The following is a 25,209-nucleotide window of genomic DNA, read 5'->3' as shown; positions in this document are numbered from 1 at the left end:
GGACTATGTTTGCATTTTTTTTCTTACAACATGACATTGTCAAAAATTATGAACAGTGTTTGCATGTTGGAAAACTTCATTAAGATATTCTTAATAGTTTATATTCTGAATAACACCCAATGTTCTTAATGTAAATAAATGGTGAAAACTGGCAGATAAGTGCTAAGTAAAAATAATACATGAGTCATTATCACTTTTTCACAAGTTTGATCATCAAAATTTTCTAATAACCAAAAGACATATGTGCTAACACCCATCAATAGACATACTGAAGAAAGTTCATAGCAGTGCTATTCACAAAAGGCAAAAACAAATGCAAGCAACCCAGCTGTCTATCAGTAGGAAAATAGATTATTTATAGTTTACTCCTACAATGGATTATTACTCAGCAATGGAAATAAACCAACTATCACTACATGCAATAATATGGATGACCCTCACAGATATGAGTGAAAGAAACCAAATACAAAGGATATATACTATATAATGCCATTTATATGAAGTTCAAAATCAGGTGCCACTAAACATGATTTAGAAGTTATAACAGTAGTCGCCTTTTGGATGGATTATTGACAGGGGTTAGGGGTGAGCCTCTGCAGTGCTTGAAAGTTTCTATACCTTGATCCAAGTGGAGGTTACACAGGTAAATGCATATAAAAAGTTTAGCTACTGTATACTTATAAACGGTGCACTTTTCTCTACATAAATACCTCTTAAAATGGAAAAAATGCTGATAGCAGAAATGTAATATTTCCATTTTCAGGTGTAATATCATTCCATAATCTTTTATCATTATCGACACAAATTGCAGGAGAAATCCACTTACTATTCTCTTACATTTCTTAACTAGATGAAATATAAAAGTTTTGTAAGTTTAGTAATTATAAAATATTCCTCGTGTTAACTTTTAATTTTTACATGTCCAATTCACATATGGTTCATTTTTAACTGTACTGGCTCTAAATTCCCTTGCTTACAATTGAGCTAGAGAACTACAGTAAAGCCAGTAAAAAATGCTTTTATTTTCGTTTTAAGAAATTAGTAGAAAGAAGTTAATAATTTTCCCCAATTCTATTTCTCATAGTAGAAGAAAAAGTGTTGTGCAATGTTTGATTGATTGTTTAGCAGTCTGCCACCTCTTGCTCTAAACATTTCTCCAGTCTGTGTCTTAATCATCACCCCTAATGCCGTTTCTACAAATGAGCCCTTATAATTACATAGCAATCTATTCACACCCTCTTAGATGGTTATGTGGCCTCTGTTTTGCCTGTCCTTCGGTCCTTTTCTATATCGATGCCATGATGATTAATTTAAAATGCAATTCTCCCCATGTCACATGTCAGCTTAAAGTATTTCATACTGCCCACTATCCCCAAAATGAGATATAAACCCTTAGCTCCTGTGGGCCTTTACCTCAGGTCCTGCCAATCTTTCTCTCACAATCAAACTTTTGGTTCTTCTCTCCCACATGTCAGTCTCTCTCTTTCTCTCTCTCTCTTTTAATGTTTATTTATTTATGTATTTAGTTAGTTAGTTAGTTATTTTGAGAGAGAGCACACAAATGTTCATGCACGCATGTGAGCAGGGAAGGGGCCAAGAGAGAAGGAGAGAGAGAATCTCAAGCAGGCTCCACGCTGTCAGTGCAGAGCCCACGCAAGGCTCCGTCTCAGGAACCCTGAGATTGTGACCTGAGGCAAAATCAAGAGTTGGGCACTTAACCGACTGAGCCCCCAGGATCCCCCATAGTCTCTCTCATTTTCATGTCTGCTCAGCCTTCCAACACCCTAGAATATGTGTATTTCACTGAACATAAATTATACCTTAGTTTTTTAAAAACTCTTAGTTAATGAAAAGAGAAATTGTCATCAATACAACTGAAGTGTTGTTTTCCCCACTCAGTTCCATTTCCAACCAAGCTCCTCAGCAGTAAGCATGATTCTGAAATTTGTCTCCTTCCCTGGCATTACTTTATATTTGTACTACACATGCACATTGCTATTACAATAGACAGTAGATGTTTAATTTAAAAGTATTTTTGGAACGTGCATAAGAATGTATTAATAGATTTCTCAAAACATACAAAAAATATATTGAATTAAACCTTTATAGAAACAGAAGTAGTTGTATATATTTCTCACAAATCATTCTTCACAGCTCACGTTAATTTCATGTTTGTTTTCCTACCGGAGGCCACTTCCTCTCAGACTTAGAAATTAATGAAAGGTTCCAAATTATTTCCAAGGCATCACCATTCACTAGCCAATTATTGACATTTTTAATGATATTCACTAATCTTATGCACTAATCTATTTATGACATTTTTAATAATTGAAATTTCTTGAATTATTCCTAGCTCTTATTAACCCACGTTTGAGTTTTCTTCCATTCTCACAGGACCGTTGGCCTTTGTACCTGTTTTCTCATGACCTACCTCTTAATTCCCTCAACTTTGCACAAACTCCTCCACACATTATTTTCTTTCTGGACCACCTCATTCTTATACCTAAGGACATTCTGTGTGTGAGTGTCTTGATGAACTATAGATATAATCACTGTAAGATATTAAACATATGACAACAAGTATATACACATTCCCAGTGAAATAATATAGGACTTCCTATACTATAGAACTTCCTTTCTCTCAGTTTATTTATATCCTACTGAACTTGTCTACTCCAAGCCTTTTATTTCTAACTAATGGTAAGAGTTTCTTTTTCTTTCCATTCTCCTATTAGCTGCATATAAGTCGTATCAGCAAAGGCTGGGATGTTGATAGTTGACACTGAGAAGGGTTTTGTATGCAGTATGTCCATTAGTATTGTCATCAATTCCATTAGGTAAGTAAGTGTAATTGTACACTGTTTACTCTATATTCTAATTAAATTTATAATTGGCACCTGAAACTTAACTTCTTAGAAAACTAAGCTCCTCATGTTTTCCCCACAAACCAGCCTTGTCTCTATCTTTTCCATCTCAGTCAATGGTAACCAGGTTATTCCAGGTGATCAAGCCAAAAATCTGGAGTAATTAGTGAAAATTTCCTTTCTCTCATGCCTCACTTCTAATCTATTAAATTCCATTTGCTCAAACTTCAAAGTATAATTAGAATGTGACAATTTCTCATCACCCTCACTGCTGCCATAATCGTGTGTCTGGATTATTATTCCAGTCTCTAAATGGGCCACGTCTCTTCTCTTAACCTCTTCAGTCTGTTTTTTCCCAAGTTATCTTCTGCTTGACATCAGTTTCCATTCAGTGTAGTTGCTTTCTTGAAGTCCTGGCAATACTCAAGAGCCCTGTATCATTGGCCTCATTTTTTCTCTTTGTTTCCACCAAATTCACTATTTTCCAACCATACTGGTCTATTCAATATTTCTGAAACTTGCCAGGCATACTTATATTCTAGGACCTTTGCAGATGAGTTCCTTCTGAAATATCTGCAAGGTTTACTTTCTTACTTCCTTCAAATTTTTACTTTTCTGCTCAGGGAGTCCTTTCATGGCCATCTTACTAGATAATGAACACCTCATCCCTATGACTATTTTCTATCCAGTATCTTCAATTCAGTTTTCCCATAGCATGCAGTGATTGAACCAATGCTTTATTATTTATCATGTGTTAATATCTTAACCAGTTAAAATATAAACTTCATGAAAACCATGTTTTCTTTTGTTCATAGCTTTCTTCCAGATGCTTAGGATAACTCCTGGCACACACTAAGTACTCAAGAATTGTTCACTGAATTAAGTAGGGAGTCTTCACTACATTTTCAACTTCAGCATCTGTACAAATATTTTGTTGATAGCATATATGAAAAATTCAAGTATATCAAAGATTTTGGAGACCTTTTCAGAGATGGTTCAAATTTCATTTGCATTTACAAGGCAGAGAATGTGATAGAAGGCCATTCCCAGTCATAGTGTGCTCTAACACAGATCCATAGCGTGCTCTGGAAAGATTGTGATAAGGCATAAGAAATGTCAGGAAGTGGGGTCAGAAATGTCTCCTGGGAAGATTCTGAATGATCTTGAATTCTCTGTTAAATATCTTGAACATTACCATAGACAGTATAAGAAACCATACATCGCTCCTTGGCCTTTCGGCTAAGATCAAGTGTAGTATCTGTTCTTATCAGAAAATATACAAATGTTTTGGTTGAGTAACATAATTTGTTACATACATTTTGGAAAGAAAATATTTGTGAGAAAGGTGTGGAAAGTGCATTTTAGAGATAACAAGAAAATGGAAGACATATAAGGAAATTCGTTGCAATTATCTAGCCAATGGAAGATAAACTGGTGCAGAAGCAATGGATTGAAGGTTAGAAGGAACCAAACTTCACGAAGTTTGGTGATGAGTGAAAGGAGAAATGCATAATGTAGCCAGTGTGGGTGGCACAGAATGATGACATGGGACCTGTAAACTGAAGAATTGAGGATACTGTAGGCTAAGCAAAGGAGCAAGTACAAATGAAGCAAATAAAACTTTAAGAGGAGAAGGGGATAAACATATAGGTAAGTTCTTAGGGGTTAGGAGAGGAGCAGATGGACTCATGTCTTATAATGAAGGAACCCATAGAACAGTTACTGGGAGAGTCACAGAAATCAACAAGCATGTTTGTCTGGTTTCTATGGTCTCAAAAACTGAAAGCAATAAGAGCAGAAGCTGTTGCTGCTGAAGGCAAGTAGTCCTGGTTGTTAAGTGAAATGAAAGCATTTACTAAATATCAACCAAGTGTCAGACCAACTAAAGTGGCAGATATGCAACAATGAAAAGTCCGATTTCTTCTTCTCCAGAGGACAAAGTTACTTAAATGATTTCAAAAACAAAAACAAACAAAAACAAAACAAACAAACAAACAAACAAAAGATGATTGATAGGCAGCAGAAAAAGAGTCATAAAAATCTGAAATGGAGCGCCTGGGTGGCTCAGTCAGTTGAGCCTCTGACTTTGGCTCAGGTCAAGATCTCACAGTCCGTGAGTTTGAGCCCCACATCGGGCTCTGTGCTGACAGCTCAGACCCTGGAGCCTACTTCAGATTGTGTCTCCCCCTCTCTCTCTGCCCCTCCCCTGTTCGTGCTTTCTCTCTCTCTCAAAAATAAATAAACATTTAAAAAAATTAAAAATCTGAAACAGATGAAAAAACGGCAATTCCATGAAACATAATCCCATGGGGGGAAAGCTATATGTGGTTAATACCAAATATTAATAATTGGCCTTCCCTAGTGTTGAGAGTATAGTCATGTGTGTGGTAAATTTTACAAAGATTTCTACACAAAATTATTAGGGATTTAACATCGTGATACTTAAACATCAATGCTTCAGCAAATCAGAAGACTTGGTTTTCCAAAATGATTCCATTTCTAATAATTACGTGAGCCTAGGAACTAGCATTTTCTCCAGAAATCTCAAATTGGCAGCACTTGGGCAAGATCCAGTTGTGTTTTGGTTCTGTCAGCAGATACAATATTTTTAAAGAATTTTAATTCGTTACAATCAATATACAAAGAATTCTGAATAAGTAATGAAGTGCTTGGCTTATCTTTAAAAAAAATGGAAGATGTGGCAGCTATAGAGCATGTATATTACATGTCAAAATTGACTGGAGCTGAGTATTGGCTTTTTCCTTCAGGCTAGGCTTGAACTTTCAGGAAGGCTACAGTCCCCACAATACTTTATTTTCCTTAAACCTGGACCTACCTTCAGTACACATGTAATCTGATTGGTTACCACAGCCATTTCATTTTGTGACTTGTGAAAAAGTAGGTGCCATGTAGATACCAATTCACTTTGCATAAATTGTGGCTAATTGTTACAATTATAATTGGATTCAGCATGACTATTAATATTTTACAGATTCAGAAACTACTGAGACAAGTTAAGGCTGTAAATCCTTATTAAAGTTACCGCTAGTTCGTAGGACTGCTGAGTTTCCCGTTACATCGCATGGACTTACATACAATAACCATGTTTAGTGGTGGCAAATGGTAAGCAATAAATATAAGGAGTATTATTTTTCATACGTTAATGAAATTTTAATTAACATATCCCAAATGTCACTTTAGATATTTGTTCAAGATGTTTTAGATAAGAAGGGACACTGGTGTGCCTCTAGGAAAAAAATAAATACTTATCATGAACCACTTAACCAGTACATGGCAGAGGTAAGCTGCACAAACACGGAATAATCACCACACATTATAACATCCTCATTTCCTGTTATCATGTTCTAAATCAAGCTAAGTGGAAGTGCTCCTTGGAATATGTGGTACAAATATTGGATGGAGAAACTACTTCTAATCATCATGGCTTCTCAGAATTCAAACCCTTTTTAGGTATTTTAAACCACAGAATTACCATATCATGAAGGAACTAGGTTTAAATAGTGAGTGATAACCCATTTCAGATACCCGACTGCCTGTACTTCTTGTCTTCCATTTAAGAAGCAAGGTAATATTTTTCACTTATCCTTTTTGTTATTCTACATGCATTATAATATTGTAAAATCTAATAACATAGTTCTAAAAATATTTTTAAAGAAATTAATGTCAGTGTACTTTAAGGTCCTTTGAGAAATTGTTTTAGAACATAAGCTACTGATTTAGCTACTTTTCAGTGCTTCTGGGTACAATTAATGTATAGACACCGTAAAATGCTTATTATACTACTCTATCTTATTACGAAGTGCCAAAGCTCTTATTTTAAGAGCTAGGTCATCATAATGAGGTTTTTGGAAATCCAGGGCACTGTGTATTTAAGATGTGGACTCCTGGATCACTTCTTTCATGTGTTAATCAGACACAGTAACCCAACATAGCTGCTCTGGAGACCAGAGATAATATTTGCAATGTAACTACTACAATGTCTGGCATATAGCAGGTATTCAGTAACTGCAACAATTTCTATGTTTCTCATTTATCAATATGCTAAAAACATTACTTTAACTCTCAGCATCTACGTTCCAATTTCTTTTATCCCTGGAGAACCAAATGTCTAAGTAAAATTGAAGTAAGCTGTTATAAAATAAATTTATTTCATATTTTAAGAGGCAAAATGATGTTTATAATATTATAAAGCATTATCACTATGAAATGCTTCTAAAATGAACATCCTATGCATCGTCTTGTAACAGTAAACAAATATACCTGAGATTTTTAGTAAAAATGAGAAATTAATTAGAAATTTAGGCAATGCAAATCCTAGGACAGAGTAATGCCTATATGTACACTTTCCCCAGAAGTGCATAGGTAAAGATCACCAGCAAATTTAATACTATTTGAGTAAAACAAAATCTTACTCCTTAAAAATAATCAATTTAATGTGTTGATATAGACAGTAAGACACTGTTATATATAAACAATGCATTAGAATAATTATTTCACTTTTCAGTTCTTTGTTTAACAAATAGGAAAGTGAAGTTGATATGTAGTCAGCAAACCTTGTGGACTAACACATAGTCATGGTATTAGAGATTGAGCTGGAAGGGATTACAGAAATCAGTCTTATTAGCAGTCTCTCTTTTGCTACATATACGAGGTGCGTGATGTTTAATGATTTATTCAGGCTTCAGCAGCCTGTCTCAGACTGGGAGGCACCCAGACCTCCTTGCACCCATCACAATATTATTTCCACCTGCTACTTCTCATGAAGGAGCCAGACTGCATGTTTTGATGCACCTGATATCTGTTTAAACAAGAGTTTCTCTTCTATTTTACATTTCTGATAGTCCTTGTCCACAAGATTGAGGAAGAGTTATAAATAAATGGCCTGATAGAGTGTACTTATTTTTCATCACTGTATCTTCATGTCTGATATGTTGTATGTAGCAACTAGTCATTGAATGAGTAAGTTAGTAAATTAATTAACCAATTACATATAGGGCAAAAAAAAAAAACCCTACTAACTTGCTATACCCAAAAAGGAACTTCGACATTTTAGAAACCAAGATTTCACATTATATTCTGTTAGTAAAATTTCTCTTTATAAAGAACTTGTCATGTTCATATCCATGTGTTTCTCAAGTGAATCTGCTTTTATCAAAGTTTTCATTAGACCTTCCTAATTGCCTGGAACAAAGCTAAATTAATGTACAATTATTGAGAAAATGTGTAATTTTTCAGGAGAATAAAACTTATTAACTTGCTATATACCTATTTTACAGAACTAAGTAAACATGAAGTTCTTTCTTCTTACCTGCCTTTTGGCTACTGCTCTTGCAAAGCATGTAAGTATAATGACATGTTTATGATTATCTATTCTTATTTAAATATAAGAAGAGTGAATCTTTTATGCAGACGATGGCAAGGGTAGGGAGCAAGAAATAGAGACAAGTGTGTGACTTTTAAAACCTATGATCAGAGGTTTCATTGGCCTTGCCTTATACAAGGTATGAAGGTGGACAAAAACACTTTTTATAAAGTACTCTCCTTATAGGATGAAGGAGATGTTAGCTATAGGTTAAAAGGCATGAACTTCCTTCCATATCTGCTTGAATGTACTGGGGAACATTTTTTGACTCCAAGAACCGCTTCCTAAAAGTAAGAAATATATTGAGATAAAGCAAGGATACCTTGAAAAGTGTAGGAAAGCCACAGAGAAAATGTAGACTCAAAAACCATCTCTCAAGGAAGGGTCAGAATTTCACTATTCTTGGTTACAGTAGTTCAGAATCTGTTTAGACAGGAAACATTGATGTGTTAAAGAGTGGTTCACTTTGAAAATCACTGCCGGGGCGCCTGGGTGGCGCAGTCGGTTAAGCGTCCGACTTCAGCCAGGTCACGATCTCGCGGTCCGGGAGTTCGAGCCCCGCGTCAGGCTCTGGGCTGATGGCTCAGAGCCTGTTTCCCATTCTGTGTCTCCCTCTCTCTCTGCCCCTCCCCCATTCATGCTCTGTTTCTCTCTGTCCCAAAAATAAATAAACGTTGAAAAAAAAATTAAAAAAAAAAAGAAAAGAAAATCACTGCCAAATAACTTACTGCAAAATAATCCCTTAACTTCTCAAGGCATCGTAGTCTTCCAGTGAGAATATAGTAAATATATCACAAAATGATACAGTGGACTAGATATGTCATGTCAATGAAGTGCTTTGAAAACACACACATGGAATCTACTAAATTCCTCAGAAGTAACTGATTTTTTCCTTTCCCTTCTACCCCCACTGTCAATCCCTCTTCCATACCCAATATCTCCCCACAACTGCACCATACCTTAAGGTGATCAGAATTCTCTGCATCCTCTGTTTCCTATCTCACATATATATCTTGAAGAGTTTTTTTGTTATTTCTTAAATTCAAAGCCAATTCGGGAGCAAATTAGGGTAAGAATTCCATTTAGGTAAATAGAAAAAAATAATCATAATAACACTTCAATGAGTAATCTTACACCAAGTTTGATTATTTCTTCTGCCTATAATCTACTAGTCTTAACCACACTTCGCCCTTTCTCTCTAAGTCAGTAATTGTCCTCAATCTTTCCTTTAAGATTAATTAAATCTAGAAATCAACATAAACTAAATAAAATATAATATCATGGTGTTATAACATTTTAATATTCTGTAGCACATCTACATTTGTATTTTAGGCTGTGACAGGATTAATACTTAAAAACCAAGAACCCAATCATTTCCTAAAAGTAAGAAATATGTTAAGCCATAACAATGACTTATTTGATGTATAAAATGATTTATCTATTAATATTATGGGAAACATCCCACTAAACCCTAAGCATTCCCAGAAATGGATTTCTAGAAGCTCCACATCCCCAATATAAGAACAACAACAAGACAGATTTTCACTTTAAAATAACCAATAAAACTGAAATTTGTTTTTTTTTTTTAATGCAAAAGATGGAACATCACTCCTCCAGTGAGGTAAGACATTTTAATAAAACATAAAATCCTTTCACCTAGTCAAAACATAAATGCACTGAACTTGTAAGTCTTTACAATATTTTTTTTACCAATAAGACTACAACTATAGTGCCAGAAAAAAAATTGGAAGTGCAACCATAAAAAAAAAGAGAGGAATAAAGACCAAGACCAAAGCTCTAAATTCTAATTACCAAGATTAAATTTCTGGGTTTTTTCCTAAGTTGTCTCAATATTAATGGTATTCTCTCAGAAGTCATGATAAACACTGTATATTTTGTGAATCCATTTTATGTTTCTGCAATAAAGACTCATGTTTTTCTGGATCCATATTAAGTGCTAATTTCCAAATGACTCTATCCATAGGTGCATAACAGGTGTCCACAGAATTTTCAATGTTACTAAAGGATTTTCTTGTCTCCTGTAATATATTTTGTCTCTTTAAAAAATACCAAAGAAAAAGTAATGAAAATAAAAGAAAATTGGAAATTGTACAGTGCAAATAGAAAATCTTCTCTTTTCTTCTCTGTGGATGATATTTAGGAAAGTTTTTGATTCAGCTATTCAAAACTGAAAATAGTGTGGAATGAGCTCATTATCTGAAATATAGTAAGTTAATTACATACAGGGAGTGAAACTTTGATCAATTTTGTTCTTTAACCTAGGCAGAGACTCAATGTTATCTAACGGTTGTTGATTGACAATTTATTGCTAGTATGAATATAATCTAGGTAAGTAAGTCATATTGTTTTTCTTTTTCTAAGGAATCTATCAGCATCTCCCAAGAAGTAAGTCCTAACTTATGTTACATATAATTTTACTTTTTTATTTAATCAACACTATAAAAGAAGTTATTTGTTCTGTAGAAATTTAAACAGGAAAAGAAAGTGTTCATTCATCCCAGTAAGGTAAAGTTTAATTTTTTAATCTATTACTCCTGATTGATGAGGTATCTTTTTCTCTCAAACATGGGTCATTTTCTCATTAACCCAAAATGAGTATTATTTTTAATTATAATTGTAAAAATGGCAAGGCTTTCCATTGCTTTACCAAAATGCTGTGGACTAACATGAAAGGGATAGTAGGAAAAGATTTGTGGGCTAGAACCTGCAAGACATGCTATTAAAGCAGAATATCTTTGAGTTTCTTTTTAATGGTCCATCATCTTTACCTTTCTTCCCTAATTCTGTACACTTTGTTCACAAAGTTGATTTTTCTTGATATCACATTATGACCAAGAATATTATACTTCATTTCAGTGAATGTGATCTTTCTTGGTATTGTTTTCTTTTTGGGGGGAGACATTTGTCCCACATCCTGTGAACTATATATTGATTTCACATCTGTAGGACAATGTGAAGCAAAAATATTATATTACTTTGAAAAAAAAAAAAAAAACATTGACATTAACCTAGATTTGGAAAACATATTCCAAGTGAATCAAATTTGAAAACCAAGATTTTTTAAAAGAATGACACTAAAATTGCACCCTCTTACCCTAATTCTACGAATAATTCAATTGGAGGAAATATATTTTTGCATGGATCAACTAATACACTGATTTCCACATTCTGTGAGGAATGGAGGACTTATCTTTTAATGGTTTTCATTCCTAAAAGCTTCAAACTTAACATTCGCCTTTCTCTTTTTTTTATTTTTTAAACTATTCTCTCTTCTTTAAATGTTTGTTTATTTATTTTTGAGAGAGAGTGTGTGTGAGTGGCGGGGGGGGGGCAGGAGAGAGGGACAGAGGATCTAAAGTGGGCTCTGCACTGACAGCAGCGAGCCTGATGTGGGGCTCGAAACCACAACCCATGACATCATGACCTGAACCGAAGTTGGACACTCAACCGACTGAGCCACCCAGGCACCCCTAACATTTTCTTTTTTAAAAGCTATTTCCTACTGTAATATTTTCTTCAAATTGACTCATTTAAACTTAAATGAATTTATCATAGAAGCAATATATATTTACTTCCAAGACAAATGTTAGTTGACCTGATATATTTTTTACAATATAGAATGAAATAAATAGTGACTACTAAAATGAAAAAAAAAAAAAGTTTATCCATGCATTGCCTAAATTAATCTTGTGTGTTCATTCATTCTTTTGGCCAATTTACTGAACAAGAACTATGTCTCAAACAGTGGTTTAGTCTGTAGGGATATAATAATAAATATACCATTCTCTGGAGATACAATACATACAATAAATATGACAATAAATACTGCTGATTGTATGTTTGTCACCAAATGGGAAATTCTAATATAATTCATACAAAACTCATACAATTAAAATGAATCTATTTAATATTTCTTTTTATGGAAGAGGAATTTTTCCCTTTATGATCAGGAGAAAATGTTTATAAAAATGCTGTGGAGATAAGAAATATAATTATTTTTCTTCTCTCTTCAAGGAAATCACAAGAAACATAAATGAATTGGGAATTTCTGTAAGTATCCTCTTTTAATAAAACTGGAAAGAGATATATAAGTTCTTAAAAATGACAATTTTTCCCTGCTCACCTTACTAGTATCCACCTAAATTGGTCCATATTCTTTTGAGACACTTCCATTTAATTACAAGATCATTTTTATCTCTTCCACGTGTTTTCCAAAGGTGATTAATAATGAGCAACCATGAACCTGGTTTTATTGCTGTTATGTTAATCCTTTTAACTTATCATATTAATGACCATCTAGGTGATATGAGAAATATCCCCAGTAACTACTAATATTCAAGAATAATCCTGAGGATTTCTTATGGTGGCTGGATTTTGATATTTATTATTATCTTTCAAGGAATATTCTAGCAGGTCATCTAGTGAAGTAAGAGCCCTTTTCTTTTAACATCAAATAGCAAGTTCATCAAGAAATACCAGATTTCCAGCAAAGTGTGCATTCACTTGTTAAAGTCACAAATAGGGTAAACAGTGGAGAAATCACTTACCCAAATGGATTGAAAGTGGCTATCTACACCACAATGTACATTGGTGCCTTTCATAGAGGCATCAGATATCTGACTCCAGAGAAAAGTGCATTTTAAATCAAGCTCATGTCAAATCAAGAGCCTACCATTTGCCTTCAACATAGTTTTATCTTGAAAAGCCTCTCAATATTGCTTAGTGCAGTAGTTCTCAAAGTGTTACTTCTCAATTAGCAGCATCAGAATCGCCCAGGCATTGTTCTGATATACTTTAAATTTGAGAACCTCTTGTCTAAAGGGGGTGATTAAGGGAAGGCATTAAGATGTGTGGGTCACTGGTTTCAGAAATAACTCATATAGTAGAAATATCCAAGCAAAAAGCATAATGTGAAAACATGCCCGGGAAAACAAGAGGCCTAGTTGTGGCCCTGAGCCCTGTGGCCTGAGGCCGAGCCTGAAATCTTTCTACATATGTCTAGGAAGCATGTTTTACTCTTTCTTAAACTGCAAATTGGTAACTCAAATGGAGAGCCAATGGTCACTTATAAATAACTTTATATCTTCTATGACTTTGACACAAAGCAAGGGCTCTGATGATGAATGTTTTAATTTATTGAATTCATAATACAAATGGTATATTTCTCAGTAGCGGTGGCATGGGCCCCAAATATTCCAATAAATTGACCCTTACCACTCTAGTACAACTCTAAGGTGAAGTCATGCAGTTACAGTAGTTCTTCTCTTCTTCCCCTAAGGAGTCTGCTGAAGTTCTCACAGAGGTAAGCAATGTTCATTCAAACAAAATGGATTTATGTCACTTAGCAGTGTTTTCTTTTTGTGAATTTTTATAGCAAGTGCTTTTGTTTTCCTAACAGAAAGCTAAGCCCACTGTGGAAAAAAAGATCTACCTACAGCAACTGGTAAATTTCTCATACAAATCACAGTTTCAACCATCTAACTACGGCTATGTCTTCTCCCAAATGTTCACATAACTCATTGCATACCGATCAGATATTTACCCCCAAATTTATAGTAGGCATTTTTTTCTATTTTTGTTACTTTAATTTCTGGCTGCTATCTTGTCAAATTTGTGGATGTGTTTTAAGAAAAGTAAGCGTTGAACAATTATCCGGCCGATGTTGAAAGAGTTACAAACCTCGGAAGATTAGTTTCAAGTTTAAATGATGGAAGTTAGATACCAGCATAATTGAAGTATGACATTATTGCCCACTCAACTTTTGACAATGGCATCATAGATAGATATCTCAAGAGTAAAGGTTTCCATGCCATACATCATATAACCCATCCTCTATGAACTAGAAAAGTTTGCCATAGGCACAAGGGAAGAGCACACACTTTGGAGTTCAGCAATTTGTGCTCCATTCATAATTTCTCAAATTATTACTTAATTTCTCCAAGCTGTAGTTTCTTCAACTATAAGTGAAGATAGTCATATTGACCCTGCAGAATAATATTAGATGATATGTACATGAATTATGTTTAAAAATGTTTGGAACACAGTAGATGCATCTAAAAAAGTGGTAAGTATTGTTATCATATCGCTATACAGAATAGACATTCCTTCTAAACTTTTTTTAAACAGAAATAGTCTTTCTTTGAACACTAAAAATGGCACTCTCCAAATAAAACTTCTCTTTTTAGGAAACTGTAATTACTGTAAAGGCCATTCTTATACTTTGTTAAAATGCTTCCAGTAGCATTCTGCCTTGTACCACTCTTGATGTTGTGGATTTATCCAATAATTATACCCAGGCAATTCTACCAAATGATATTTTATATACCCATTTACTTTCAATCTCTATGAAATGAAAATTTTAAGGAAAGATGCTATTGTCATTTCATATTTAATCTCTAAAAAAAAATCTTTGGAGTCAGATCAAAGGCTCTGGCATTTACTAGAATTTTTATTGAGCAGGATAGACATAGTTAAATGATAGATAGATACAGATGATAGATATTTCATTTTACCTTATTTATATTATATTCTTATAAATAGTAGGTACTATGAAAACTGCTATATATTTTAACAGCTATAATCCTGCATGGTAAGTAATGCTCAGAGAGTTTAAGCAATATGATCAGGGTCATGGATTCCAGTGACCAGGATCAAGGGAATTAAACTTCAGTTCTATCTGACTGCAGACCAGAATTTTTATACACATGGGAAAGAAATGACAGACACTTACCTTTAATTCAAAAAAATGTCTTTTTCTTTCCTTATGCATTTGTTCTTCTCACACAAGGTATTGTTCTGGAGGCCTTAATTAAACAGATGATTTCTTTAATTCTGCAATTTACTACAAATGTAAACACAGTTACAAGTTTTAAGTGACTAGATTATTCTTTTGTTAGGTAAATTTGCCACCATTTACAAATTATCTGTGTAATTTGGTTCTGTGGAGACCTGCTTTGACTCATGGAGGAGATTCAATATTGGACTTATTATTGGACTCAATATTGATCATTTTCCTTCTTTCTAGGACAAAATCAACCAATTTTATCAGAATTTGAACTTCCTCCAATATCTCCAAGCTCTTCATCAACCTCAGATTGTTATGAACCCATGGGATCAGATTGAGAGAAGAGCCTATTCCTTTATTCCCACTGTGGTAAGTGCTGCTTTTTTGATTTACTGTTTTTCTTTTTTGTTTGCTTTTATTTTTGTTTTTGGTAAGGGATGAGATCAGGATAAAGATATGTAAAATGGCTAGATACCCAACAAGTTCTAACTGAGAACACAGAACAATAAAATATTATAGTCCAGAAATTAAATTACAAACAATACAGTCCAAATTGTAGTAACATATACAATTGTAACCATAATGAAAAATAAGTAATTTCATTTAAATTTAGTATCCATGGCCTTAATGTTTGCTCATATATCATTTTTCTTGGTTCCTCAAACAATTCTTTAATGTAGGAGAGAGATAGGTTATCATTATCTTTATGTAGCAAAAAAGACAATAATTAAGAAAATGCAGGGAAGTGAAGTAACTTGCCCAAGTTCCAAGTGCTCTTCCATTTTGTTTTATAAAACAGTTTTGTATTAAGGAGCTTTTCTTCATTTGAAAAATAAATAACGAAATCTCCCTTGCCCTTTTTCTTTTTTATATACATATATACAGAACAGAGAACAGCTCTCCACCAGTGAGGTAAGGCATTTTACTATAAAGATAATATCTCAGGAACTAGCAAGATATTAGACACTTAATATGCACTGCCCTAAACAGTCTTTGTTCCAGTTTTTTTAAGCAATAAATTTAGACTTACAGAATATAGGAGAATTGGCACTTCAGATCTCCATGAAAAATTTGGGGAGGGCAGAAAAAAAATGTACACATCCAAAGATACGAAGATTAGATTTGTGCTAGGAGACTTTATGAAAAATTTTAATACTACTACTTTTTTAAAGGTCACTCATTAATACTGCTACCACACCAAGAGATCTGGTGTATATCTTAAAATTTACAAATGAAGTGGGAGGAATCCAAAATATCATTCTCGATAAGGACTCTTGTTCATTCAGATCTATACAAAGTGTTATTTTCCAAATGTCTTCCTGCATATCACAAATGACTAAAGTCATTTTCATATCATCCAAGAAATAGCCTAGTTTTAAAAGTCCAAAAAAGAGGGGCGCCTGGGTGGCGCAGTCGGTTAAGCGTCGGACTTCAGCCAGGTCACGATCTCGCGCTCCGTGAGTTCAGCCCCGCGTCGGGCTCTGGGCTGATGGCTCAGAGCCTGGAGCCTGTTTCCGATTCTGTGTCTCCCTCTCTCTCTGCCCCTCCCCCGTTCATGCTCTGTCTCTCTCTGTCCCCAAAATAAATAAACGTTGGAAAAAAAAAATTAAAAAAATAAAATAAAATAAAAGTCCAAAAAAGAAACGAAAATATAACAATTTTTAAAATAAGATTAAAATGTGTAATTTAAGAAATTTTAAAGGAATCTGGCAGCTTATCTCAGGAAATAAATCAAAACCATTTATACTAAATATATTTAAGAAATTATTTTTTATTTTGTTATGGCTATACAATAAGTATTATTTATTTTATATTTACATAGGCAGGAAAATAATGCAGTTATGCATACCAGTCAGATAAGATTTATTTATCTATTTGTTGTTTCATTAATGAGATATGTCATTCATCATTCGTTTAAGAAATATAGGGGTACCTGGGTGGCTTAGTCAGTTAAGCTCCAGACTCTGGCTCAGGTCATGATCTCACAGTTCATGGGTTCGAGCCCCACATCTGGCTCTGTACTGACAGCTGAGAGCCTGGAGCCTGCTGCAGATTCCTTGTCACCCTCTCTCTCTGTTCCTCCCCTGCTCTGTCTCTCAAAAATAAACATTAAAAAACAAAATTTTAAATGTATATATATTTACGTGATCTTAGATCTTAGATCTTACGTGATCTTAGATCTTGGGTATGTAACCACGATTAAAAGAATCAATAAAAATGAGTTTAATTATATTCTTCCTCTTTATGAAAGAGGAGTTTTTTCCCTATATATTCAAGAGTAAATTATGTATAATCAATACAGTGGGAATAAAGTATCTAATTCTTTTTTTATTTCTTTAAGGAAACCTCAGGGAAGACTGTTGACATGGTAAGGTATTGATACTATAGAAAGCTATATTTAATTCATATTTTTTCAAAGCTAATATTAAAATAGTAATAATTAGGCCTATATAAAATGCTCTTCTTTTAATAAAACAGAGTGATATTTTTAAGTTACTTAAAAACACAATTTCTCTCTACCTTTTAATGTTGGGTTTCTCAAGTAGCTTAAATTCTTTCTTGCATGTAAACAAGACTCTTCCTTGTGGCATAAATATGCGATTTCCACTGCTTCTTAAACAAAACAAAACAAACAAAACTAGGTTTTATTATTTAACTGAAATTTTACTGCAATCCTTTTTCACCTATCGTACTAATATGCTTGTAATATAAGAAAGATCTTTTATTTATTTTTTTTAACATTTATTCATTTTTGAGAGACAGAGAGAGACAGAGTGTGAGTGGGGGAAGTGCAGAGAGAGAGGGAGACACAGAATCCAAAGCAGGCTCCAGGATCCGAGCTGTCAGCACAGAGCCAGACTGGGGGCTCGAACTCACAGACCGTGAGATCACTACCTGAGCGAAGTCAGAAGCCCAACCTACTGAGCCACCCACGTGCCCCCAGAAAGATCTTTAATTTCATGAATATTAAGAATATACTGCTAAGGATTTAATTACCTTGGTCCCCAAATTTTGATGATGATAAGGATAATGATGATCTTATTTCTCAAGAAATCTTCTAGCAGTTCATCTAGTGAGGGAAATGATACTTTTTTAAAAAATTTATTTCATGAGAGAGAGAAAGAAAGGGGTGGGGAGGGAGGAGAGGGAGACAGAATCCCAAGCAGCCTTCATGCTCTCAGTGCAGAGACCAAGGTGGGTCTCAAACCCACAAATCGTGAGATCATGACCTGAGCTAAAGTCAAGAGTCGGATGCTCAACTGACTGAGCCACCCGGGCACCCCGGGAAATGATACTTTTAGAATGAAACAGCCAAGGTCACCTGGGTGGCTCAGTCGGTTAAACATCACTCTTGATGATCTCCTGGTTCCTGGTTTCCAGCCCCACATCAAGCTCTGTGTTGACAGCACAGGACCTGCTTGGGATTCTGCTGTCTCTTGTCTCCCTCTCTCTCTTCCCCTCCCCTGTTCACGCACTCTCTCTCAAAAATAAATAAACATTTTAAAAAATAAAATAAAATAAAATAAAATAAAATAAAATAAAATAAAATAAATAAAACAAAATAAAATAACCTAATAGCTTATTGAGAAATACTGTGCTTCCCTGGTACTGGTTAATTATTTTTTTTTTAATTTTTTTTTTCAACGTTTATTTATTTTTGGGACAGAGAGAGACAGAGCATGAACAGGGGAGGGGCAGAGAGAGGGAGACATAGAATCGGAAACAGGCTCCAGGCTCTGAGCCATCAGCCCAGAGCCTGACGCGGGGCTCGAACTCACAGACCGTGAGATCGTGACCTGGCTGAAGCCGGAATTATTTTAAGTAAATTAAGTATTGCTAATTTTTAAACAGAGCCATATCAAAATATCCAATAAGGAAATATTGGCAATAAAGAAAAACCTTTATAAGAAATATATACAGACTCAAAATCATTTTAGAGATTTGAAATGAATTATGTATACAGTCAAGTGTTTTGTTCTATCTCATACTTTTAATAATGTATAGCTGAACTCTGGTTCATTGCAAATATGCATTTTTTAAATAAGTCAATGGCAAATCAGGATCTTGCAATTTACCCTGATTCCCTCTCATATTGTTTAGGGGTTGAATATTGGTTTGGGTTATGTATCGTATAAATCACAGGTACAAGAACACCTGCTGTAGTAGAATGAGTCAAGTCCATGAACATAGTGGGAAAACATCTCAAGAGAAAATGAGGCATGGATTGTGGCCCAGAGTCTTGTGACCTGAGGCACAGTCCAACATCTTCTTCCTCAGTGCCTCACAAGCATGTGTTACCCTTTCTCTCAAATTCAAGCTTGGGCCCATGGGCACTAAGAAAAAACAGTAGTCTTTCTGGAAATGGCAAACAGGTTTTGCCACATACCTCCACAGGCCTGCATCATTTTTCTTTCTTCTCTCTCTTTCTCTCTCACTCATTCTCCCTCTATTTAGTTTGCATCTGCCTATACTGTATGAGAATTTGACATTATATGAACAACGTAAATAGAATATTTTAAACAAAACATATTTTCAGCCAAGGATCTTTATGTTGACATAAAGAATGCTCTGATAATGAATATTAAAACTCACTTAATAAATAAATAAATAAATAAATAAATAAATAAATAAATTCCTATAAAGTAGCACTTTGTTTCTTGGCAGCCATGGCTTGGCCTGTAATTATTAAAATAATTAGCTCTAGTTCCCTACTGTAATGACATAGATGAAATTACTGGTGGGCTATCCAAGTAAAGCTGATTCTTATTTTCTTTCCTTAAGGAGTCAACTGAAGTACTCACCAAAGTAAGTAATTTTCATTCAAACCAAATTAACTGAATACCATCCTATTTTTTTTTTTTTTTTATTTATCACAGTTTATTTTTGTCATTAACAGAAAATTGAGCTGACTGAAGAAGAAAAGAAGTACCTAACACTTTGGGTAAATTTTCCATACAAATATTTATAACATAACTGGACTAGATGAACATTGCTGAACTCCATTCCTCTCAACAACTGTTTTTAATAAATTCTAATTTCAATAAAACTCTTCCTTATACTCTGTCAAAACTGTTGGAAAAATATTCTCCCATAGAATCAACTGTACCATTGCATTGCATGTATCCAACCTAGCCATTATCCCCTGATTATTCTAAAAACCCACCGACTGTCCATTTTGTAAAAACAGGAAATTATCCTGAAGGGAGATGCCTCTGTGCTTAATTCCAGTTTTAATCCCTACAGTAATCTACAGTCAGGCCCACATAGATGCTTCAAAATAGAACATGGAGGAGGGAAATATATATTAATCATAAAATAGGTGACAGGCTCTCTGCAAATTGCTCTATGAATTCATTTACTTCTACAAGGTGACACTCAGATTAATAATTGGTTCAGTGTCACAGATTCTACTAAATCTAGTCACACATTCTATGTATACGACTGTAAAGAAACCATGTTTTTCTACTGATCCTGGAAATGCAACCACAATCTGAGAAACTTATTTTAGCAAAAAATATTATCCTCTTGCCTTCTTACAAGTACTTCTTCTTTAAGTATTTTGGGCTTGAAGCCTGAATTAACCAAGAATCATCTCAATTCTATAGTTCATTCTATGAATGCAAATATAGAAATAACATTTCATGAATTAGCTTTCTTTGGTTTAGGTCCTTTAGTATCATTTAGAATTTACCCAAACAAACCAAATTTTAGGGTTTTTTGGTTATATCCAGGTATGCTCTGGTACATGAAATATTAGGACAATTACTTACATTTTTTTCTAGAACAAAATCAACCAATATTATCAGAAGTTCACCCTGCCCCAATATCTCAAGACTGTTCAGCAATATCAGGCAGCATTGAAACCATGGAATCACAATACGATAAATGCTTACCAAATTACCCCTACTCTGGTAAGTTCTCCCTTTTCATTTTTAATTTAAAAAATGGACTTATCTTTTGTAGTAAAAATAAGCTAAGGAAATGAAATAGAGAAATAAAATTCCAACAGATTCTATTTAGTAGAATATAAAACAAAATTAAATATTTCTAGGCTGGAAATTGAATTATAAATGATATGGTGCAAATACAGCTATAATAAAAATAATTATAATGATAAATTGCATTTACATTAGATTTAAATTTCTGATATATTTGCTTATAAAATTTCAATTGATACCTACAATAGTTTTTAGCGGTAGTTAACAGAGAATACTATTTCCATTTTACATAAGTATCTGAAATTCTAAAAAGTAGTCCATGCTGTATTTAACATTTCTCCTTTATTTAATTGTTTTTTAAAAATGTGACTTAGGAAACATTCTTTTTCAACATGAACAATAAATGAGAGAGGAAGAAATTGAACCCAGAGAACTGACAATTTAATATAAGGAATATAGAATTTAGAGTCAGAAGACCTGACATAACTAAGCTTTTGATTTTGAATAAGTCACTTCATTCCTCAGATATTTTTAAAACATGATTTAGTTTCTTAGATATACATGTAGCATTTAAAGATATCTTCCACATTATTAGAGAAAATAAGAATTTGGTATCTATAGTTTGACTATGAGATGCCTAAAATCTGTTCTAAATATTTCCATGGAGATTTAAATATTATTTTTGTTTGTTATTATAAACATTTAGCTAAAATATGTCATTTATTTCTCTTTTAAAGAGACACTTTTAAGAATCTTGAATTAACAGCTTCTACTTCTTTTGGTAAGTGCCTTTAGCTTAAAACATAAACAATTATTTAAAATAGAATTTTTATGTGAAGAATGTGACCTTAATATCATTAAGCAATGTAGTTTCAATTTCAATTAAATAATAATTTGGCTTGTGAAATATTTTATATTTTGCATAATAATTGTTGATTCATAAATGTAAGTTACCTGTGTACCTATTTCATGTGTTTTTATAAATATTTTATAAAACATATAATAAATAAATTAAGAAAATAAAGTATAAGAAATTTTCTCTGTAGCTGATGATGCATTCAGCCAGAAGCATTGGCATTGGGTGGAAACTGTCACAAACTTAATGTCCACAAAGATGTTTACCCATATCTTTGAGTTGAGCCAAGAAGTGAAGACTCAGCATTTCTGTTTGGAAAATATATAATTATCAAGGGAGTTTCCTGCACAAGTCAAGCCACTTTAAAATAAATTCTCTGCATCATTTTCTCTGGAAAAAAAATCATCATTTTTTTTTTGATACCCAAAACCTACTTTTCCTAGTTTACTTTTTTGATATTGTAACCACTGCTTTAAAGCCGTGGTGGAGATCCAAGGAAACCAATGAACATCAGTGTTGCTTTTATGTACTCACCTTTAATTTTTATTATATTTTCCTTACAGTATATGTTATTTCCTGTCTTAGAATTCTGTCTCCTTCAATTTATCACTTTGTTCTTTTTATATGCAACAGAGCAAAGTAGGCTTCAGAGAAATTAGTAATAACAGTAATGTATTAAGGCATTTACCATGTGCTGGTCACTGTTTTAAGTCCTTTGCCTACATTAACTACTTTCATGCATACAAAAAAAAACCTATGAGGTAGTTAATATGATCAGCCAATTTGAAATAAGAAAACTGAGGTCCATGGAAGTTAAGTAAGTTGTTAGTGATCACCCCGCAAAAGTTGAAGAGCCAAGAGTCTAATACAGATTTCTGGCCCTAGGGCTCAAACCTTCCACTACCAATGCCACACTGTACCCAAAGTCCAGATAGGCTATTTTTTGAGAGGATACTTTAACTTTAGGTACATTGTCACAAACTTGATTTGCTTTGTCATGTCATTTTTGTCCTTCTAATAATGAAAAAGAGTCAGATTCACTAAACAATCTTCTATGAGAAAAATACAGCAGTGCTTGTGTGGCTCAGTCGGTTAAGTGTCCAACTCCATTTTGACTCAGGTCATGATCTCATGGTTCGTGAGTTTAAACCTGCATCCAGCTCTGCACTGACAGAAGGAACCTGCTTGGTTTTCTGTCCCCCGCTCTTTCTGACCCTCCCCAACCTGTTCTCTATCTTTCTCTCTCAAAATAAATAAAAATAAACTTACAAAATACTAATGTAACTACTATGGGTAAGAGCTGAAAATACAGTTGTATTTTATAAATAGCAATACTCCCCTTGCTATCATCATTTATATATTTTCTACATTTCTAAAACGCTGATCATGTGCTCTATCATGTGAGACACATGAAAGAGATAGAAATAAGATCCCAAATTTGCCCTCGTTAAACTCTGTTCTACACAAGGACGCAAAAATGACAATGCAATGTACTAAATGCTAAGTTAGAGGCATGAAGATACGGTAGTACAGGAAGATCAAGTGATGTATTGGAGTTAAGTCCTCAACTAAGTCCTCTCATATAATTAGAAATAGACTAAGCAAGCCAATGGTGGGGGGGGCGGGCAGGAATAAGGCAGAAGATACTGAATTGACAGAAAAATTACAAAAATTACAAAAGAAACAGAGAAACTAAAAAAAAATGTACAATAGATTCTGAAGACTTTAATAATTGTAAAGTGATTTCTTAAAATATCAGCCTGAAGTCATTCATCACAATAAAATTCCTTTACTAAAATCTATATTGCACTTAGATCAAAAGAATTAAAATATAGGAAACAGCAATATTTTATGACTAATAGACATTTTGGAAAATAAAAGTAAGTATTCCATTAAAGTTGGCTGAAAATGTAAATGTTTACCATTTAATAAATAAATATGAACATTACTTTTGTATGCTAGATTAAAGAACCTGGCTATTAACTTTCATCCACTCATTAATTATTCAACAAATAGTTATTAAAATCCTGCTACATGCTAGATATCATTTGGGTAGTAGAAAATAACTAAAAATGCTTATAAATAATAACATTCTGCCAGACGAGAATGGTTGCGTATTTGTGTGTTCTATATACAGACATACATTATTTCTGGAAATAAATCTAATAGGTAATACAGGATTGTCTTTTTTTCTTTTAGGTTTGGCTGGAAAATCTATCTTCTACATTTTCTTATCTACCATATTACTTCATTACTACCAGCATGCTTGGACAGACCTATTAATAGGGCAGAAATGTTGAGCCAAAGGAAGACTGTGCAGAATATTTCCCGAATAGTTTATACTTTTCCTGTTAGTTCATGTTGAGTGTATTGGGTCTGTATTGTGGTTTCATACAAACTGGGCTGATGATTATTTAAGATATTTTCATCATTCTTTCTGAGTTATAGAACCGCCTTTTTTCCCCCAAAATAAAATTTCAATTGCAGTCTTTGGTGTGTAATCATCATTTCCATTGTTCAGACTGGCCCACTAGGCTTTTAATATTATAAAGAGTCCTGTAACAATTGACTTTAAATGAGCTTGGCTCACTGACATAACTGTACACTTAGATTTTACTTCTCATAATGGATAACTTGGAACACTACAGATTATATTCTCCAGCCACAGTTGGGTTCAAAGTTTTATTCAGCTATCATTCTACCATCTCTCTCATTCATGCTCATAACTTGCCATAGCCTCAACCACAAACTCTCACTCCTCTCAGTTTACATTGTCTTACTGAAGAAGGGAGTCAGGCATTGGGAACACAAACTTTCTAAGCACCCCCCCCCCTTTTATTGGTATCTAACAAATGAAGAAACACAAAATGCAAATAAGTGGGTACATGCATGTATTATAAGGAAAAACTCTGGATGAAAATACCCAGAGAAGACAGAGGGAAGGGAAAGTTAAAGAAAACTAGATTAGAAATCAGAAAGTAAGGGATAAAGATGAAGGTTATTGAGCTTAGAAATTTGTGTTATGCATTTGGTTGTGATGGGAAGACATGGGAGGGGTGTACACAGGAGAGTGACATTATACGACATGTGTCTTTGGTGAAAAGATTTGAAAATTTGAGACTTTTCCTTTGATTTCATAGAAAGTTCCAATCATTTAATCCTTCCATTATACTCCATTCTATCCAATCCTTCTTATCCTCATGTCCTTTCTTATTCAATATGAACACAAAGTTTTTTTCAGAAGGAAGTAACATATGACATATACTTTGAAATGGTGGAACAGGAAGAAGCTAAGAGAATTGTTCTTTGTCTTCACAGAATACTCCATGCCTTAACACTCTGATTATATTCCATTCTCTTTA

General features: G+C 33.8%; 1 protein-coding gene and 1 pseudogene across 1 annotated transcript; both read left to right on the top strand.

The window, feature by feature from the left end:
* Positions 1–4,083: 4,083 nt before the first annotated feature.
* On the top strand, positions 4,084–4,200 carry LOC112859213 (U2 spliceosomal RNA; annotated as a pseudogene).
* Positions 4,201–8,173: 3,973 nt separating this feature from the next.
* Positions 8,174–24,130, top strand: LOC147581950 (alpha-S2-casein-like). The gene is made up of 14 exons (XM_086702973.1): positions 8,174–8,224; positions 9,845–9,868; positions 10,630–10,653; positions 10,732–10,773; positions 12,283–12,318; positions 13,547–13,570; positions 13,667–13,711; positions 15,293–15,427; positions 15,938–15,964; positions 17,394–17,420; positions 19,835–19,858; positions 19,950–19,994; positions 20,836–20,964; positions 24,047–24,130. Exons 1-14 carry the CDS (start codon positions 8,174–8,176, stop codon positions 24,128–24,130), a joined length of 717 nt encoding a protein of 238 aa, XP_086559099.1.
* The last annotated feature ends 1,079 nt before the right edge of the window (positions 24,131–25,209 follow it).

Source organism: Puma concolor, chromosome B1, assembly GCF_028749965.1.
Source record: "Puma concolor isolate L17-30 chromosome B1, mPumCon1.1.hap2, whole genome shotgun sequence".
NCBI lineage: Eukaryota > Metazoa > Chordata > Mammalia > Carnivora > Felidae > Puma > Puma concolor.
This window is presented reverse-complemented; position numbering and strand designations above follow the sequence as displayed.

Bases quoted from the DNA above. Each gene is read 5' to 3' on its own strand.
- LOC147581950 (XM_086702973.1), top strand. From the start codon at position 8,174: ATGAAGTTCTTTCTTCTTACCTGCCTTTTGGCTACTGCTCTTGCAAAG. The intron at 13,712-15,292 runs GTAAATTTCTCA...CCTTCTTTCTAG, and splicing joins AGATCTACCTACAGCAACTG to GACAAAATCAACCAATTTTA. The intron at 19,995-20,835 runs GTAAATTTTCCA...ATTTTTTTCTAG, and splicing joins AGAAGTACCTAACACTTTGG to AACAAAATCAACCAATATTA.